The sequence below is a fragment of the Bufo bufo genome, chromosome 7 (assembly GCF_905171765.1).
Source record: "Bufo bufo chromosome 7, aBufBuf1.1, whole genome shotgun sequence".
NCBI classification, from domain to species: Eukaryota; Metazoa; Chordata; class Amphibia; order Anura; family Bufonidae; genus Bufo; species Bufo bufo.
Genome location: NC_053395.1, coordinates 33,650,898 through 33,672,271, shown reverse-complemented (window position 1 = coordinate 33,672,271; position 21,374 = coordinate 33,650,898). Strand labels below are relative to the sequence as shown.

Genomic DNA, 21,374 nt, shown 5'->3' with positions numbered 1-21,374 from the left:
GGTTTCATCTAATTGAAAAGAGCAGATCTGAAGCCGTGTCACTCCAGGCACTGCTTTGTAGGGAAAAAAAAAAAAAAAAAGTATATTTAGACTACGCTTGACAGGTTCTCTTCTTTATCCGCCATTATGAAATCCGGAACATTTGACAACCATAGTATTATAGAGCAGTCTACGCCAAGCTCCAAAAAAATTCTTAGTAAACTTCATAAATTTGACTTCATATATTATAATAAAATACCAGGATTAAAAGGGTTGTTTTATAATAGACCATCCCTTTAACAGAAGAGTGGCCATGGGGAGACCCCTGACAACACCCGATTTTGTCATGGGACGCTTCCATCAGCCAGGGCAATGTAACATCACATTCAAATCAATGGCCGACCATGCAGATTTGTGCCCATGACACTGGCTGACCTGTTACATGTGCACTTGGCAGCTGAAGGCATCTGTGTTGGTCCCGTGTTCATATGTGCCCGCATTGCTGAGAAAAACGATGTTTTAATATATGCAAATGAGGCTTCAGGAGCAACAGGGGCGTGTCCATTACACCTAGAGGCTCTGCTCTCTCTGCAACTGCTGCACCCTCTGTACTAGGAGAGGACAGTGTAAGGCTGCGTTCACACGGGCGAGATTTCCGCGCGGGTGCAATGCGGTAGGTGAACGCATTGCACCCGCACTGAATCCGGACCCATTCATTTCAATGGGGCTGTTCAGATGAGCGATGATTTTCACGCATCACTTGTGCGTTGCGTGAAAATCGCAGCATGCTCTATATTCTGCGTTTTTCACGCAACGCAGGCCCCATAGAAGTGAATGGGGTTGCGTGAAAATCGCAAGCAAGTGCGGATGCGGTGCGATTTTCACGCATGGTTGCTAGGAGACCGTCTATTCACTGTATTATTTTCCCTTATAACATGGTTATAAGGGAAAATAATAGCATTCTGAATACAGAATGCTTAGTAGAATAGCGCTGGAGGGGTTAAAAAAAAAATAAACAAATTAACTCACCTTCTCCTCTTGATCGCGTAGTTCCCAGTCTCTTCTGATGAGCTGTCGGCTAAAGGACCTTTGGTGACGTCAGATCACATGCTCCAATCACATGGTCCATCACCGTGCTGATGGACCATGTGATTGGAGCATGTGATCTGACGTCACCACAGGTCCTAGCCTGTAGTTCATCATTAAAGAAGTAAAGAAGAGACCGGGAGCTACGCGGAGGAGGTGAGTTAATTTTTTTATTTTTTTTTAACCCTCAATTTAACCCTCTGTATTCAGAATGCTATTATTTTCCCTTATAACCATGTTATAAGGGAAAATACAATCTACACTACAACTAACCCAAACCTGAACTTCTGTGAAGAAGTTTGGGTCTGGGTACCACAGTCGGTTTTTTTATCACGCGCGTGCAAAAAACATTGGAACTGAACATGAACGCGAACGCAATCGCAGTCAAAACTGACTGCAATTGCATTCCTACTCGCGCGGGTTTGCCGCAACACACCGGGACGCATCCGGACACGCTCATATGAACCCAGCCTAAACGTGATCACGCATGACCTTGTCAATCAAAGTGCAGAGGGCGTGGCAGCTGGAGAGAGAGCAAAGCCTCTAGGTGTAATGGCAACACCCCCGTTGCACCCAGAGGCTCATTTGCACATAATAAAACATCCTTGTTCTCAGCAATGCAGGCCCATATAAACATGGATCCAGATATCGGACCATCTATATCTGACCGCCCATTGGTCACGTATAGACGTGGCTCTAATTTACGTGATCGATTGGTGCATAGCCTCTACACTCGGCCCACTCCTGAAACATGGCTAAAAAAAATTTAGCAAAAGGCAACTTCCCCTGTGGTTCTTGCATTATATGCAAGTACATCATGAAAGGAGATTCCTTTACCAGTTCCTCTAGTGGAGAGAGATATAATATTCGCTCCTTCATTAGATGTACCTCAGTGGGTTTAGTAAACCTTATTACTTGCAAATGTGGACTACAGTACGTGGGTAAGACCAAGCGCGAACTGAGGAGGAGAATAGGTCAACACCTATCGGATATCCGTAATTCACGGGACACTACGGTGTCTCGTCATGTGCGTGAGGCACATGCTGGTAATCCAGGGGATTGTTATGCATAATAGATCCACACGTGGCGGAGATGTAGACACACCACTGCTCCGCAAAGAAGCTATGTGGATCTTTAAATTACAAACCATCCAGCCCAGTGGCCTAAATGAAGCGATTTCTTATTCGTGCTTCATTTGAGCCACATGTATCTAACATCATGGTTACTTCCTCCTACCCTTGCGTATATATGTACACCGAATTGTGTGGGTGTCCCTGGAAGCTTATCTGCTTCTTTAATCTCTTATCCGTCTACTGTTAGGAGGTTTTTTCAGCATACAGAAATATTAGGCAATTAAGCGGGGAGATCTAAGGGCAACACACTGTTAATTAATCTTGGTTTTGGTTTTCCCTTATATGGTTTCAATATGGATGCATATACACACCGCTCTGTCGCCGATTTGGGTTCCTTGTTATTCTGACACCAGAACGAGGCGTGGAGGTGACATACATTGAGCCGCGATCTTAGATTCCCCCCCATACAGGAGCGCTTGTTGCGCTGACAAGGAGGCGTGCGTTGCGACGTGGGCACTGGGCGGATCAGGGGTGAAGGTCAGATGACGTGCCTCTGACTGATCCACTATAGGCGGGGCTGATCTGATATCTTTTCGGCGTCTATGCGGCCGCGTACGGCCATCATAGCGCCGAAGCCTTGACACGCAAAAGTGTGAGGCTGCTTCTGCTTGACAGGCAACTTGAGTTAATAAGAGATTTTCGCTCCTGAGGAGTTGTGGCTTACAGCGCCATAGCGAAACGCGTTGAGCCGGTGATCTAATACTAGGACACGGCTCTCTAGGCAGGGTGCAGTTCTGAGTCAAGACTTGCTAGTGTGCATGCGGTCTGAGACTGAGACCCAGTATATTATACAGTATATTGGGGTAGGCTTATGGAGGCAGCTGAGTGAGCGTCCACATATATACACTAGCATTTTGTGGATGCTTTATACTGGATTGCTTGCAACCAGTGTTATCTTCACTCGTAGCTGCCTTACAAATTAAGCTAGGTAGGACTGCTTCTGATCACGCACCTGTGCCCGGTTCAAATACACGAACCGTGTCCTTTTCCCCTTACCAGTATATATTGGCACCACCGTGCTAGCTGGATGGGGATCTAGTCCAGATTTTAGGCTGTGTTGTGGATCCAATCAAACTCCTACATCACATCACCTGAGTCTGGAAGCCTGATAGTCACGGAAAGGGATATACAGTCTTTCCCGTTTTTATAACTTAGAGTTGAATAAATACTTTATTATTTTCTTTTAATACGTTCTTCAGGCAGTGATTTTCATATATTTAGTGGACGTACTAATTACTATCTTGTTTGTGTGAGTTACCCATATGAACATGGAACCGACACAGATGCCACGCCGTCTGCACTTTGATTGACAGGACCATTATTAGAGAAATGATAAAGAAATCCGAAAAGTAACGCTTAGGCTGCATTCACACGTCCGTGGTGTGTTGCGGACCCGCAAACTGCGGGTCCGCAACACACCAGCCCGGCACCCCCCATAGAAATGCCTATTCTTGTCCGCAAGCTGCGGACAAGAATAGGACATGCTCTATCTTTTTGCGGAGCTGCGGCCCAAAATCGGGGCCGCGCTCCGCAATTGCGGCTGCAGACAGCACACTGTGTGCTGTCCGCATCCATTCCGTCCCCATGGAGAATGAATGGGTCCGCACCCTTTCCCGCAAAATTGCGGAAAGGATGCGGACCCATTTTGCGGACGTGTGAATGGAGCCTTAGGAAGGGTATGCTGAAGGGGTATATGCACCCAGCCTCACTGTTCACACACAGTCCTATCTACCAGTCCACAGAGATTCTGTCACTTTTGGAATCCCCTATTAACAAATCCCTTGTTGAGTTAAAAAAATAAATAAATAAACTGTTCTGTATTTCTGCCAACCAGTAATATTTGCATACTCTGCTTTTTTGGAAACCGGGCCTGTGCATGTGACCCCTGGGACTTGCACAGAGCACGAAGGGTAACAGGAATATACTCAATGGGGTCAAACAGGAGGCTTAAATAGTAGTGGTACCTCCGATCATCCTTTTTGGCGGCAGAGCCGGAACCATCCGGTAGGGGTACTTCTGTAACAGCATCTCCTGGAACATGACAAAGTCGTTGTATCTTCTGTACACTGAAGTTTTAAAGAACTGCAAAAAGACCGCAACAGTGTTAAAGTCGACAGAAGGCGACATCACAAAATAAATTATTTGCAGTTACATTTACCAGTGATACGTCAGAGCAGCAGGGGATCAAAGGAGTAGGAATCCAGGGGCGAGGAGCAGGTAAGGCGACGTTCACATCTCCGTTAGGGACGATCCGGCATAAAGGCTGACTGTCAGCCGATAGGAAAAACGCTGCATGCGTCATTTACGCCGGAAAGCGGTTGGATCACCGCTAGATCCCTTGATAGTCAATAGGGTTAGGGTGATCTGCTAAATCCGCCAATGCCGGAACTGGTGAGCGCCGGCAGGCTGTTCTCTGCTGGAAACAGTCACTGGAGATGTGAACATCTGGTGACATGGGAATACACCATTAAATAGGACCGGCCCCTCTCCGGACAGGTCCGCTTTAGTAACTACTTGCATTTCCCATGTAATAACAATTCTGGAGCCTCTATTCTTAAGACTCTTATGTTGTTCCAATCTATTATTCCTACTAGAAGTTATGAATGAATTAATAGCAGTTTGCAGTAAAGGTCCAGTTGGGTGTTACCAGTTGGAGGGGGTGGGGGTGTCCCTGCACAGTCTGGCACCATCCAATCAGTGCTGCCAGTGTCAGACTGTGCGGAGACACCCCCCCTCACTGGTAACACCCATCTGGACCTTCATTGCAAACTGTTAGCAATTAGTTTCTAATTTCTAGCAGGAATAATTAAGGAACAGCACAACATAGAGTCATAAGAACAGATGCTCCAGAATCGTTATTATATGGAGGATGCAAGTAGCTACTAAACCAGACATGGTCAGGAGAGGGGTCGTCTTTAAGTTACAAGTAAAATGAAAATTGGTATTAAAAGTAGACGAATAAGAAACCGTGAAATTAATATCCTGGTGGAAATGCAGCTATAATAGGATTTACAAGCAATATAATACCGCACTGCAAGCGTTCTCATACCTGGCTGGACACCTCGTATTCCACGTGCTTCAGGAACAAGCCTTTCTTCTCAGGGATGAGCTCCACCTGCACGGTGTCATGACCCAGGAGCTCCTGCAAAGTATGGGGCAGCATCAGAGGACTTCCCTGGGTCACCTCCATAGCGCAGCATTCAGGGAGACTCTTGACACCTGCAAGACGACACCATGTCATTTTTCTGATCCCGTCACCGCCAAGCATGTAATACAATATTCTGATATTATTCTGGTAAGGAGCTCGGAATTAAAGGGAAGGGGTGGGGGGGGGGGCACAAACAACACTTACCGCCTATCTACAGATAAGCGGGGGTGACCGCTGGGATCACAGGGATGCTCAAGTCAAGGAAGTAGTGCATGTGCGAGACTGCCACTCCATTCATTTACATGGGACTGCCAGAGATAGCCGAGCGCTGCACTAAGTAGTCACGTGAATGGAGAGGTGGTCACGTGCATCACTCACGTAGGGGACCAGAGAACCCTCATAATGTGGGGCTCATAGCGATCAGACCCGCCAGCCTTTGGAGAGGTGATAAATGTTGGTCATGGGCTAACCCCTTTAAAGGGCATCTGTCAGCAGATTTGTACCCATGACACTGGCTGACCTGTTACATGTGCACTTGGCAGCTGAAGACATCTGTGTTGGTCCCATGTTCATATCTGCCCGCATTGCTGAGAAAAAGGTTTTATTATATGCAAATGAGCCTCTAGGAACAAGGTCTGAGGAGGCAGAGCCTGACACAAACATGACACACTCACCAAGGACAAGATCTTTGTCTGGCTCCGCCCCTTAATAAGGTCTGCAAACAGCGCCATTACATAGGAAATGGACCACCAGCACCCGTTTCTGGACCCTAGGATCCCTCTATCTGGATGCAACTACATGAGCTGGAATCCATCGAATGGAAATCTGCAGCAGGCTGGATTATTTTCAGCAGCGTGTGAATGGGGTTGTGTAGAACCCCATAGGCCGTCCAGGACTGACAACTGTAGACACAAGTTACATGGAATTACACGTTCTCCTGAATCAGGAGGTCAAATTTTCTCTTAGTTCATCGGAGAGGAAGGGGGATTTAGCAAAACACAGCAGAAAACCCAGTAATTGCTTTTTCTTAGGTAGGAAGGAAAGTCTCGAGGAGTCCTGAAGAAGGTTTGGGTTGCTGCCAATGAGATGACAGCATTAAAGGGGCTGTCCAGAATTAGACACACAAGCCTTCCACCGCTGTCCATGGGTTGTGTGCGGTATTGCAGCTCAGCTCATGGGAGTCAATACCGCACACAAATTGGGGACAGGGGGTGGCGGTGCTGTTTATGGGAGAAAGAAGCCATGTTTTTCGAGTATTAAACAACCCCTTTAGATTAGGGAACGCTCATATAAACCGATCGCCTGGTCTGACATGTTAAGGCCACTTTTACTCTGTATTTGCAGCGTACATTTCCCATATACATCAAGGAAAGCTTTCAGCGCATGCGTCAAATGAAACCCTTGGCGCCATTCACCTGACAGAGATTTTGGTATACGTCAGGATACTACTTTCTTTTAATTTTTCTTTGCTGTATGAGATTGCACAGTCTGCTACACAATTAAAATGTATTTTTTCAATGGCTGTCTATAGACACTGGACGCCACTGTATGACCATACAGTACCAACATATGCCGTTAATGGACACCGCAAAACGCCCTGTGAATAGAGCCGTAGGACACGTTCAAATAGCGGATTTCGGCATGTATTTGGAGATCTATTGCTCCTTGGTAGCCCAAAACAGGCTTAGGGTCCATTCACAAGTCGGCAATTCTGCGGAACGGAATTGCGGACCCATTCATTTCTATGGGGTCGCACGATGTGCTGCCCGGATCCGGAATTGCGGATAAGCAACTAAGCAGCTGCGGCGGCGCAGGGACCGGGAGCATTGCAAGTATATTTAATATGAGGGGCCCGGCATGTGGGGGGAGCTTTTTATAGGATTGGATAATCCCTTTAAGGCCCATTCACACGACCGTATATTTCACGTGGACACATTCATCTTTATGTGGCCGCAAAGATGCGGACAGCACACGGTGGTTCTGGGGCCCCTCAAAAACGGATACGGTTGTGTGAATGAGCAGGCAGGCAACATCATCCCCCAGAATCTGCTTACCCATTCTGCACCAAAAGGGACAGACCAGAAGGGGAACCGGGGAAAGATGGGTACACACATTAAAGGGGTTATCCTGGGTGTCGGACACCCGCCGATCAGATAATAATGACCTATGCTGAGGATAGTAAGTCTAATAGGTCGGCACTGCAGGTAAATGATTTGTGGTGCTCGCGTCCTAGGATTGGCATCCCGCGAAACAAGAACAGAAAAGACCGGCACTCGCTGCAAGTTGTCTGCAAAATGTCTTGTTTATTGCCACATAATCCTGTGACGCGTTTCGACACTCGCAGGTGTCTTTATCAAACAGCTAAAGAGTGTCGAAACGCGTCACAGGATTATGTGGCAATAAACAAGACATTTTGCAGAGAACTTACAGCGAGTGGCGGTCCTTTCTGTTCTCGTCTATGCCGAGGATAGTTCATCCATATATACTGCCTGCCCAACTCCTTCAACTGCTCCTTTGCATTTGGATCAAGGGCTCATGCAGACAACTGTATGTAATTTGCGGTCCGCAAAACATGGATCTGCAAGAAAAACGGATGACATCTGTGAAACGTCCGTGTTGCATCCGGAACGGAAACGGAAGAGAAATACGTTCGTGTGCATGAGCCTTAAAAGCGCGTCCTCCGCGGCTGTGTCTGGTGTAACAGGGAATTTCCTGGTGACCGGTTCCCTTTAAATTAACCTCTTTATATATTTTGGGCTTTGTGTTCTGGGAAACTCCTGACCCTGAAAACTAAGATTCCTGAGCCATCACGTTCTTCCTGGTGACAGAGTCCGCTGACCTGTGCAGAGACAGACGAGTCATCCTTCTACAGTGGAAGAGGATGATTACCTGCGGAGTTCCTCCCCTAGGATATATTCTGGATGTTGTGTAATGAAGGGGGGGGGGGGGGGTAAGGCCCAGGTGACTGATGATTAATACGGTGAATACGCCATTCCTCACACGCCGTACTGGCCACCCACTCACATTACTAATTAGGGATAAGCCGGCCCTACCCACGGGATAAAAGCCATTTTGGTTGATCATTTGATGACAACAAGATCTGCTAGATTTTTCGCCCATTGTACGGCATAGGCTGGGTTCACATCACGTTTTAGGCCTCCGTTTGACGTATAGGTTACAAAAACGCAGCACACCACGTTCTTGTATCCTGCACAGTCCGGTAAAAAAAAAAAAAAGTATACGTTTTTATTATAATGGTAAAAAAAAAGTATACTTTTTTTTCTTTCTTACAATGGCACTCTATGGTGAACTAATGCCGCTGTACGGCAGAGAGAGCAGACGCAGAGAGAGCGGAGCCTCTAGGTGTAATGGCAACGCCCCCGTTGCTCCTAGAGGCTCATTTGCATATATTAAAGCATATTTTTTCTCAGTGCGGGCACATATGAACATGGGACCAACACAGACGCCTTCAGCTGCCAAGCGCACATGTAACAGGTCAGTCACAGATACAAAACTGCTGACAGATGCCCTCTAACATTCAGTCCAGAAATCCAATTCTGTTCTTCGGCCATAATTATAGACAGAGTTACCAAGGCCGGCTACACCTGTCATTACCCTCTATGCCAAAACTCCCGCCGTGGGCGGAGGCCCCCCGAGAAGACGGCTCCGTATTTATACAGGCTTTACAAGTTAACAAGGCTTCTTTTCATATGGGCAGGTCTGGGAGGAAATGAGGAGCTCGGCTCATAAACCTCAAGTCCAGACTGAGATCTGACACGCCCCAAGGGAATGGTGCGCTCGCTATATACGGTATATATCTCTCGTTACCCCCCCCCCCCGCCTCACTGGGCAGGAGAGGTCTCGTAACGCCCCCATTCTGTTGGCAGCCAATACAAGGTATAGATAGATGGCATCGGTATAGGACAGGGGTGGGCAACCTTTGTCACTGAAGCTGCTGTGGAACTACAACTCCCAGCATTAACAGTTGCTCAGCTCTTCTTGTAACTCCCATAGATATGAATGAAGCATATTGGGGATTGTAGTTCCCCAGCTGGAGTGTCAATGGTTGCTGATCCCTGAGGGGGTGCAGAGGCTGCGGTTGCACTGGGCCCCGGGCCTTGAAGGAGCCCAAACGGTCCCTCTGTCTCCCTCCGTAATGAATGGGTCTGCATCCGTGATGCGAGGAGCACATGGCCGATGCCCGCCTATTGCGGACCCGCTGTTTGCGGGCCGCAACGGTCGTGCATGATTTTCTATCGGGACCCAGGAGCGTCATATTACGAGTGTGCATAGGCTGGTGCCTTTTCCTACAGTGTGCAAGCACGGCCACCGCTGATGGATTGCAGGGTGGTCGTAACCATGGAAACAAGCCGTGTATAATGTGATGGAAAGATGAATCCAGCCAGCAAAGGAGGTAATATGGACAATCACTATACATTAGTAAGTGCCTTGTATTAACTTTATCTACATGATAAATGCCATCTGCTGAAGTCACACAATCGCTTTAATAGAGCTGAGCTGCAATACCGTACGCAGCCTATGATCAGGTGTGACGCTGTTTTTGGAATAGATCAGCCGTGCTCTTCAACCCCTTTAAAGGGATTCTGTGGCTCTATTTGCCCAAAAAACAGGTTTTTATAACCTGTCAATCACTCACTTAAGGTGCCCAAGGGGAGGTCTGTTAATACAGGGTGCCCGGCCTCACCCCTCGCCGTCCGGTGCCCAGCGCCGCCTTCCCTAGCTCAGTGCCGCCTCCGCAATCCTATCCGTCCCTCTGCCAGATCGCACTAGGCTCAGCCTGATGCGCCACGGACTCCTGGCAGCGGCTTCGTTGAGCGAAGTGCGCATCAGGCTGAGCCTAGTGCGCAGGCGCGGGATCTGGCAGAGGGACGGATAGGATTGCGGAGGCGGCGCTGAGCACCGGACAGCGAGGGGTGCGGCCGGGCACCCTGTATTAACGGACCTCCCCTTGGGCACCTTAAGTGAGTGATTGACAGGTTATAAAAACCTGTTTTTTGGGCAAATAGAGCCACAGTGAAGTATAATAAGGCCAGCTTAGGATTCTTATTATTACTCCGGACATGAGCATATGTTTAGGTTATAGGGGTAAAATCTCATGACAGAATCCCTTTAACTGTCCTTAGCTCCTGAGGGTACAGATGGCGACATTGCACATAATGATTGTTACAGTCACAAAAAAAAAAAAAAAACTTGATGGATTGTGTCACAGGCTGCAAGTTTTTTATGGGACAACTACACAGCAATCTTAGTCACACATCGCGTCCTGGTATCACACTGTAGCAGTGCAACCACAGAAATGTCGCAACCGCAGAATCACAAAACATCCAAACCGGTCGGATTTTTTTTGCAATTCTGGGGTCACAGTTGTGGCACATGTGACCCCATTCATTTCTATGGCTGCCCTGTGATACCTGGGCGCGACACCTTTCACACAAGCAAAATCACTGTGTCCGTACTCCGTTGTGTAAAGTCACTTGGCGTTTTTTTCATAGTTCTAAAATAGTCACAAGAAAGCAAGCTGCATACCCTTAAAGATTTTATTAAATGAGCGGTGCACAGGGGACAGGGCACCAGCATGCTCAGGAGGTAAGCGACGCACAGGGGACAGGGCACCAGCATGCTCAGGAGATAAGCGGTGCACAGGGGACAGGGCACCAGCATGCTCAGGAGGTAAGCGACGCACAGGGGACAGGGCACCAGCATGCTCAGGAGATAAGCGGCGCACAGGGGACAGGGCACCAGCATGCTCAGGAGATAAGCGGTGCACAGGGGACAGGGCACCCGCAGGCTCAGGAGATAAGCGGCGCACAGGGGACAGGGCACGACGCAGGCTCAGGAGATAAGCGGCGCACAGGGCACCCGCATGCTCAGGAGATAAGCGGCACACAGGGGACAGGGCACCCGCATGCTCAGGAGATAAGCGGCGCACAGGGGACAGGGCACCCGCATGCTCAGGAGATAAGCGGCGCACAGGGCACAGGGCACCCGCATGCTCAGGAGATAAGCGGCGCACAGGGCACCTGCATGCTCAGGAGATAAGCGGCGCACAGGGCACCGGCAGGCTCAGGAGGTAAGCGGCGCACAGGGCACCGGCAGGCTCAGGAGGTAAGCGGCACACAGGGCACCGGCAGGCTCAGGAGGTAAGCGGCACACAGGGCACCGGCAGGCTCAGGAGATAAGCGGCACACAGGACAACGGCAGGCTCAGGAGATGAGCGGCGCACAGGGGACAGGGCACCCGCAGGCTCAGGAGGTAAGCGGCACACAGGGCACCCGCAGGCTCAGGAGGTAAGCGGCGCAATCATTTTTACTATCGGGGTGCCTGTCATACACTACAATACATCTACAGAATAGTATCATTGCTGCAGGTACACATTCCCAGCAAACTGCCAATCCAATGCTAAAGTTCATCAGTAACGACCAGATCCGATCTTCTCCCATAGACGCAGCGATTTATTTCACAATCAGATCGTCTCCAACCCTCACTGCCTGAATTAATCAGTGAACCTCACATCTCATTGCAGAGCAAAGATTTATTTTAGCATAAAGAACTTTGAAGAAGTGTTCACCCCCTTGACCCATCCTCCCCCCGCCTTCTTCAGCACACTTACTTCCAGTAACGAAGAGGTTAATGCACCCGATGACGTCACTGCGGTCTACCTCGCGGAGCTCACCTGTAGTAAGCGTCTCCCTGCTGCTCACTCTCTAGCAGCATTGAGCTCCGGGCCCAGTCATGTGATGACTCCCTCCCCTTGCCCGCCTCCTCTGTACCATGTGACTTCCTTCCCTTAGTAACGGCCCAAACAGGCTGGTAAAACTGGCGGAAGCGGCTTCTTACCAGAAGTTGTTAGCGTCAACGATGTCCGTACGTAGTTTTACGTAGGAGATTCTTACACATGCGCAGTCGCGATTGTGGTGTATTTTTTTTTTTTTAATACAGATTTTGAAGCAGTAGAGAGTTGGACTTGTGGTAGTGAGCAGTCTGCAGACATTATTATTCTTACAGTAAAAAGGGAAATTCATCAAAACTGGTGTAAAAAATACAGGCTTACCTGCCTATAGCAACCAATCAGATTCCACCTTACATTTTACAGAGCTCCTTTGGAAAATGAACGGAAGGATCTGATTGGTTGCTGTGGGCAACTAAGTCTGTTTTCCTTTACACCACCATGGGCTACCAAGGAGCAATAGATCTCGAAATACATGCCGAAATCCGCCATTTGAACGTGCCCTATTTTCCAGAGCTCCTGGTATCTGATTGGTTGCTAGGAAAACTGACAGTTTTATTTTACAGAGCTCCTTTGAAAAATGAAAGGTGGAATCTGATTGGTTGCTATGGGCAACTAAGCCAGTTCTACATTAAACCAGTTTTGATAAATCTCCTCCACTGTGTCTATCATACATATGAATATGTTTGAAATTACAAAGAAAAAAAAGCTACTTTCTTCCAGACACAGCGCCACTCATGACCCATAGGTTTTGTCAGCCTATAGACAAAACCGGCACTGTGTCTAGAAGAATTCGATGCATAATAGTGTCATTTATCACATTTTCTTTGACCTGCTCACTTAGATGGCCGCACATGCTCGGCTTCGTCCTCCAACTGCTTCCTGAACTGTCATAGGGAGAGAGCTGCAGCAGAAAGGACACAACTCCCCCCCCCATGGATCTGTGAACCCATGTGAGGTACAGGGCTGGGTCTAGCTTTGTTAAAAAGAGACTGAAATGTACTTTATGATGTCTGATTTTCACCCGCAGAAGAAAGTTTCCAATAATCTTCCCCCTCAAAGTTGCACGGATTGGCCGCTCTTGGACCTGGTCACATCACGCACCTCTCTACTGAATTCCTATATCCGCCGAGGTCACATCCATCAGTCAGAATAGCAGGTTTCCGGTGTGGTCTATGGGCGGCCACGTCACTTCCACAGCCGGGGATGGGAAGATGCTTGGAAGGGGCTAGAAGTACTTGTCTCTCTGGTGCAGGAGCAGAAGAAGTGGATTCAAGAGTCTGAACATGCGCAGCACTGTTCCCAATAACTGCGCTGTAGTAACAAGCTTCCTCCACTATAAGCTGACGGCGCTGTGTAGTCCCAGCAGTGTGGAGCCGGTACCGGAGCTACACCTTACAGCTGAGCGGCTGTGCAGGGTGTCAGACCCCTGATTATCGGCTAGTGATGACCTATCCTGAGAATAACGGATGACATCCATGTGACGTCCGTGTTGCATCAGTTTTTTGTTTTTTTTGCGGATACAGTGAAACAAAACAGAAAAGAATAGAACATGTTCTATTTTTTTGTGCGAAATGGACTTGCCGATATAGGCCTCATGCACACGACCGTTGTTTTGGGCTGCATCCGAGCCGCAGTTTTTGCGGCTTGGATGCGGACTCATTCACTTCAATGGGACCGCAAAAGATGCGGACAGCACTCCATGTGTTGTCCGCATCCATTTCTCCGTTCCGTGGTCCGCAACAAAAATACAACCTGTCCTATTCTTGTCCGTTTTGCGGACAATAATAGGCAGTTATATTAATGGCTGTTCGTGCTGTTCCGCAAATTGCGGAACGCACACAGACGGCATCAGTGTTTTGCCGACCGCAAGACACACAACGGTCGTGTGCATGAGGCCATACGGAAATGGAGTGTTCAGTTTTTTTTGTGGCACCATTGAAATGAATAGTTCCGCATACTGGCAGTAAAAAACCCGGCACGGACAAAAAATAAGTTGGTGTGCATGAGCCCTTAGGCAGAATGATGCCTGTAATAAGGTCCATCGGATCCTTGTGGTGTCCATTGGAATGGGCGGCCCATTAAAGAAATGTCTATTCTTGTCCGCAAAACGGACAAGAATAAGACATGTTCTATTTTTTGGAACATGTGCTGTCTGCATCTTTTGCGGACCCATTGAAGTGAATGGGTCCGCACCAGAGCCGCAAAAAAATGCGGCTTGGATTTGCGGACCAAAACAACGGCCGTGTGAATGTAGTCTTAAAGAGGTTCTCTGCCTTTTTCTTACTGATGATCTACCCTTTGGATAGGTCATCAGCATCTGATTGGTGGGGGGGGGGTGCAACACCCGGGAAAACACTGCCAATCAGCTGTTTGAGAAGGCAGCGAAGCTCGCAGTATTCGCCACTCCCTTGGGTCTGAGCTGCGCCGAGGCCACAAGACCTTACATTACTGGCCAGCAGGAAGCAGGGAGAAGGTCGTGATCTAATCGGTGGGGGGTCCCGAGTGTCAGACCCCCACCAATCTGATAGTGATGACTATCAGGAAGAAAAAGGTAGACAACCCCCTTAAAGAGGACCCGTCACCTCATGTCTGGTTTAGTAGCTACTTGCATCCCCCATGTAATAACAATTCTGGAGCATCTGTTCTTATGACTCTGTGCTGTGCCGTTCCTTTATTATTCCTGCTAGAACAGATGAATGAATTTTTAGCAGTTTGCAGTGAAGTTGGGTGTTACCAATAGGGGGGTGTCCCTGCACAGTTTGACATTCGCAGCACTGATTGGACAGTGTCAGACTGTACAGGGACATCCTCCCAAATGGTAACACCCATCTTGACCTTCATTGCAAACTGCTAGTAATTCATTCATAACTTCTAGCAGGAATAATAAAGGAATGGCACATAATGGAGTCATAAGAACAGATGCTCCAGAATAGTTATTACATGGGGAATGCAAGGAGTTACTAAACCAGACATGTCGGGAGAGGAGAGGGGTCGTCTTTAAAGGGCGATAAGTGATCAGTGGTGGCCCAACCCTCATTGATCACAAGAATGGCGGTCCTGTTTCCTCTGTCTGAATGAAGCAGCAGTCAAGAATGCGCACTGCTGCTCCGTAAAAAGGGTATGGGACTGCTGAAGGTAGCCAAGTGCTGTACTCGACTATCTTCGGATTTTCCATAGAGATTGGAGTGCCAGCGAACATACTCACCTACCGCTCTATACAAACGGGGGAGACGGGACCACCACTCGCGTGATCAGTGGTGGTCCCAATAGTTGGACCATCACAAATCAGACACTTATGACTTATCCTGTGTTAGATGATCCCTTTAATCTCTGGATTTTTTTTATTTTATTCTGCATTAATCTGTAAACAGCAGCTTTGCACGTTATCATTTTTCCGGAATCCAAAGGAATTTTTCATTTTGGCCCGGACTGCTGACAGACGAATGTGTCCCGCCAGCTTTCCCCCCACCTATCTCTAGTGTTGTGTCATTGACACGTCTCTCACTGGTGATGAGAAAACATTGGCGCTGTTCACAGGAAGCGGGAAAGCAAGACAGGGTGTGTTGTACTGACATCTAGGGGTCAGAAGGAAAAGTGCAATATTTCTCTTCATTTGGGTAAATTCAGACATGACATCTTTGGATCTGTGGATTTTGCAACAGATCTTCAGCAAATTCATGGCAAATCCTCTGCATGTCTTTTATGCACAAATCATTTTCAATCCACGAGCAGAAAAAAATACTTCCTATTAAAGGGGTTGTCTCATTACAGACGATGGGGGCATATCGCTAGGATATGCACCCATTGTCTTATAGTTGTGGTTCCCACCGTTGGGATCCACACCTATATCGGGAACGGAGCCCTGCAAGGTGGTGGCTGGAGGACTCCGGTCTGGCCACCACTAAGCCGGCTCCCCATAGAAGTGAGTGGGAGCGCACTGCGCATAACCGGCCACCGCTCCCATTCACTTCTATGGGCCAGCGCTCAGCTATTTTCGGCAGCCCCGTAGAAAATGAATGGAGGGCGGCTGCGCAGTGCGCCCTTCAACACTTTCGGTGCTCCGTTCTCGATATAGGTGTGGGTCCCGGCGGTGGGACTCCCACCTATAAGACAATGGGGGTATATCCTAGCGATATGCCCCCATTGTCTGTTGTCTGAGATGAGACAACCCCTTTAACTACATACAGCCCAGATTTCCGACTGAAAACAATAAGGCCTCTTTCACACGGGCGTCATGTTTCTGGGCCGTCGTGGGAAAATGCGCGATTTTTCCGCATGAGTGCAAAACATTTTAATGCGTTTTGCACGGCCTGTTTGGTACCCAAACCCGAACTTCTTCACAGAAGTTCGGGCTTGGGATCGGTGTTGTGTAGATTGTATTATTTTCCCTTATAACATGGTTATAAGGGAAAATAATAGCATTCTTAATACAGAATGCTTAGTACAATAGGGCTGGAGGGGTTAAAAAAATAATAAAAAATAATTTAACTCACCTTAATCCACTTGTTCGAGCAGCCGGAATCGCTTCTGTCTTCATCTTTGCTGTGCAGTAGGAAAAGGACCTTTGATGACGTCACGGCGCACATCACATGGTTCATCACATGATCCATCACCATGTTGATGGATCATGTGACGGACCATGTGATGAGCGCAGTGACATCACCACAGGTCCTTTTCCTACTGCACAGCAAAGATGAAGAAAGAAGAGAAGCCGGGCTGCGCGAACAAGTGGATTAAGGTGAGTTAAATTATATATTTATTTTTTTAACCCCTCCTATTGTACTATGCATTCTGTATTAAGAATGCTATTATTTTCCCTTATAACCATGTTATAAGGGAAAAATAATATAATGATCGGGTCCCAATCCCGATCGTCTCCTAGCAACCGTGCATGAAAATCGCACTGCATCCGCACTTGCTTGCGGATGCTTGCGATTTTCACTCAGCCCCATTCACTTCTATTGCGTTGCGTGAAAAACGCACAATATAGAGCATGCTGTGATTTTTGCGGGGCTACGGAGCGGACATACTGATGCGGACAGCACACGGTGTGCTGTCCGTATTTTTTGTGGACCCATTGAAATGAATGGGTCTGCATCCTATCCGCCAAAAAAACGGAACGGACACGGAAACAAACAACGTTCATGTGCATGAGGCCTAACTGACAGAAATAACTGACCAAATAACTGAAGTGTGAACTTGGCCTTATTTTGGTACCTGATTATCCAGAAATTCTGTTTAAATAAAAATGCTAAATAATTATAAAACAATTATTATTCTCTGATCAATGCAGCATATTTTATGTCACCGGGCCGCCTTCTCAGAGGTTCTCTGTATGATTTAGCTTCTTATAGGTTTCTATCTCCGTGCTATAATCCAGACAGTTTGATCATCTAGAACAGGGGTGGGCAACCTGCGGCACTTCAGCTGCTGTGAAACTACAACTCCCAGCATGCATACTTGCTCTGCTCCTCTCAGAACTCTCTTAGAAATCAATAGAGCATGCTGGGAATTGTAGTTTCACAACAGCTGGAGTGCTGCAGGTTGCTCACCCCTGATCTAGAACCCACTCAAGTCCCATGTATGCAAACACATGAGCACAGTCAGGTGACATATGGAAACTATAACATATATGACTATAGAGGAAGCTGAATTCTTATCACTCTGATAAGAATTCAGCTTTAAAGAGTGTTTATGAGCTTGGGGTTGCCACCCGTACAGGAATGACCCGGACAGTCCGGGTTTGCAATCCTGTGCCCGGGTACAAGCCTTTCTCAGACCCGGGCACAGGATCAGCTGTGAATGATGGCGGCGGCGGCTGCAGGGCACAGGGAGATGAGCGCTTCCATTGTGGAAGAGCGCTCATCTCCATAGTCATCTGTATCGCCGTCCTCAGGACAGCGATACAGACGGCTGTGCTGCTGCAGGGGAGGGAGAGGCGTCTCCCTCCCCTGTTCCTCTGATAGGCTGCGGGCCTTGTGCCTGCAGCCTGTCAGAGGCCGGTGCAGGCGGCGCGATGACGTCATCACGCCGCCTGAGCCGTACAGCACAGTACACAGGCCGGGAAGAGGCCTGCATCGCATCGTTGGAGGTAAGTAAAAGTTTTTTAGGTATTTTTTTAGAGACGAGAGGCACCTGAAATTGGCACATATGGGGCAAGGGGTAGAAAGAGGCACCTTATACTGGCACATATTGGGGAGGAGGAGAAATGAGGCACTTGAAACTGGCACATATGGGGGAAGGGGGGGGGCACCTTATACTGGCACATATTTGGGGGGGGGAGAAAAAAGGCACTTGAAATTGGCACATATAGGGGAAGGGGTGGAAAGAGGCACCTTATACTGGCACATATTGAGGGGGGGGGGATGAGGCACTTGAAACTGCCACATATGGGGGAAGGGGGGAAAGAGGCACCTCATACTGGCACATATTGGGGGGGGGGGGGAGAGAAATGAGGCACTTGATACTGGCACATATAAGGGAAGGGGGGAAGAGGCACCTTATACTGGCACATATTGGGGGGGAGAAAAGAGGCACTTCTTACTGACACATGGGGGGGCATCTATGGGGGGCACTTCTTACTTGCACATTATTTGGGGGCTTCTACTGAGGCCACAAAGAAGGGGTATTTTATATGGGGGGCTCTGCTAGGTACTAGTATTATCAGGGGGTTTATCTGTTTCTGCAGTATAGTATTGGGGGTAGTAGGATGATTTGTCCAGAAGATGGGAGGATGATGGAAAAGTAGTAAACTAAGATTTTTTTTTTGTTGTTGTCAAACTGCAGAGACGAAAAATGGCGACAAAATGGTGTCTGGTCTGAAGGTCTGAAAGGAGAAGATAAGGAAAGAGAACATCTACATCAAAGGAGACGTCACTGGATGTAAGAGGTATGGGGCGCTGTATTTCTGTAGTGACGGGATCAGGGGCGTAACGATTGTGGTGCGACAGCGACCAGGGGTGGAGGCGGGACACGGGTGTGGCTGGAGGCGGGACATGGGTGGGGCCTGGAAGGGGGCCCTCCCTCCCTTCTGTTCGGGTTTGGCTTGAAGAAAAGGTGGCAACCCTATTATGAGCTGTCAGGAGTTCAGAGATAAGGACTACAGGTTGAGCCATCAGAGCAGCTCCCTGACAGATTCAATGTAATACATGAAGCAACAGTCTGCAGATACGCTAAAGTGGAGTCTGTACAACAAAAACGGTTTTAAAGGGAACCTGTCACCAGGATTTTGGGTATAGAGCTGAGGACATGGGTTGCTAGATGGCCGCTAGCACATCCGCAATATCCAGTCCCCATAGCTCTGTGTGCTTTTATTGTGTAAAAAAAACAACGATTTGATACATATGCAAATTAACCTGAGATGAGTCATATCTTACTTGTGTGACCAGAGAAGAGTCATATTTTTAAGCTCTGACTCATCTCAGGTTAATTTGCATATGTATCAAATCGGTTTTTATACACAATAAAAGCACACAGAGCTATGGGGACTGGGTATTGTGGATGTGCTAGCGGCCATCTAGCAACCCATGTCCTCAGCTCTATACACAAAATCCAGGTGACAGGTTCCCTTTAAATCTTTAATAAAGACCAATTGAAAAAATGACTTTTAGCCCTAAATGAGTAAAATGCAATCATAAAAAATTGCCCCAAAGGTGTCCATAGCCTTTAGAAGGTTCATCGAGAACCTTGATGCATATGGCTAGGATACGCCATCAGTGGTCCCAACTCTTGGACCCGTTCCTATCCCCTGAAGTGAGCGTTCTCCTCGTGCTGCTGATACGCCGCCCGCGCCGCTGACACAAGGTTTTTTATTAACAATCCAAAAACCTCTGACTTGATAAAGGGGTCAGAAGTACCCCGAAACGCGTTGTCTACCAATAAACCTGAAAATTGCAAATTAGCCAGTTGTGATAGTGCGCCTCCTACTGTCCATACGTTCAACCGATAAAGTCAAGCTTCCTTTCTTTTTCGTTTCCACTATCCCCTGAAGTGAACAGAGATCTTTTTGCTGATGACACAAAGATTTGTAACAGGGTTGATGTTCCTGGAGGGATACACCAAATGGAAAAGAATTTAGGAAAACTAGAGGAATGGTCAAAAATCTGGCAACTAAAATGTAATGTTGATAAGTGCAAGATAATGCACCTGGGGCGTAAAAACCCAAGAGCAGAATATAAAATCAGTGATACAGTCCTAACCTCAGTATCTGAGGAAAGGGATTTAGGGGTCATTATTTCAGAAGACTTAAAGGTAGGCAGACAATGTCACAGAGCAGCAGGAAATGCTAGCAGAATGCTAGGGTGTATAGGGAGAGGCATTACCAGTAGAAAGAGGGAGGTGCTCATGCCGCTCTACAGAGCACTAGTGAGACCTCATTTGGAGTATTGTGCGCAGTACTGGAGACCATATCTCCAGAAGGATATTGATACTTTGGAGAGAGTTCAGAGAAGAGCTACTAAACTGGTACATGGATTGCAGGATAAAACTTACCAGGAAAGATTAAAGGACCTTAACATGTATAGCTTGGAAGAAAGACGAGACAGAGGGGATATGATAGAAACTGCTAAATACATAAAGGGAATCAACAAGGTAAAAGAGGAGAGAATATTTAAAAGAAGAAAAACTGCTACAAGAGGACATAGTTTTAAATTAGAGGGGCAAAGGTTTAAAAGTAATATCAGGAAGAATTACTTTACTGAGAGAGTAGTGGATGCATGGAATAGCCTTCCTGCAGAAGTGGTAGCTGCAAATACAGTGAAGGAGTTTAAGCATGCATGGGATAGGCATAAGGCCATCCTTCATATAAGATAGGGCCGGGGGCTATCCATAGTATTCAGTATATTGGGCAGACTAGATGGGCCAAATGGTTCTTATCTGCCGACACATTCTATGTTTCTATGTGCTGAGCTGCAAAACCAATCACAACCACTAAACGATGGACGGCGCTGTGCTTGGTAAGCTGAGAGAAGGCAGCGGCACTCACAGGAGCGTCGGGGGTCTTAGGTGTTGGATCCCCACCGATCAGTAAAAAAAAAATCCTGGAAAACCCCTTTTTAAGGTTTACGTTTATGTGACAGAACATGTATTTTTCACAGAGTCTGATCCTTGTACTTCTTCCGCAGTAACTGGCACTAACCCTTTGGGAGGAATTTGGGGGTAAAAAAGTGGCAGACCCTGTGTTTGTGACTTCTTGAATGCCACTGGCGCCAACATTTTTCTCTAGTGGTGTTTCTATGCCGCCATCACCACTTTCCAAAAAAAAAAAAGGGGGGGGGTG

At 47.7% G+C, this 21,374-nt stretch overlaps 1 protein-coding gene across 3 annotated transcripts in view; it reads right to left on the bottom strand.

Moving 5' to 3' along the window:
• The window catches only part of SNX8 (sorting nexin 8), a 34,586-nt gene extending 22,473 nt beyond the window's left edge, over nucleotides 1-12,113 (bottom strand). For 2 of the 3 annotated variants that reach the window (XM_040439792.1, XM_040439793.1), the window contains exons 1-3: nucleotides 11,978-12,112; nucleotides 5,248-5,417; nucleotides 4,163-4,280 (exon numbers count right to left, since the gene is read on the bottom strand). In XM_040439792.1, the coding sequence (XP_040295726.1) occupies nucleotides 4,163-4,280; nucleotides 5,248-5,388 (259 nt within the window). In that variant the 5' untranslated portion in view covers nucleotides 5,389-5,417; nucleotides 11,978-12,112. Of the gene's footprint in view, nucleotides 1-4,162; nucleotides 4,281-5,247; nucleotides 5,418-11,977 lie in introns of all 3 variants that reach the window. The other variant, XM_040439794.1, reaches the window with a different exon arrangement.
• Between the last annotated feature and the right edge of the window lie 9,261 nt (nucleotides 12,114-21,374).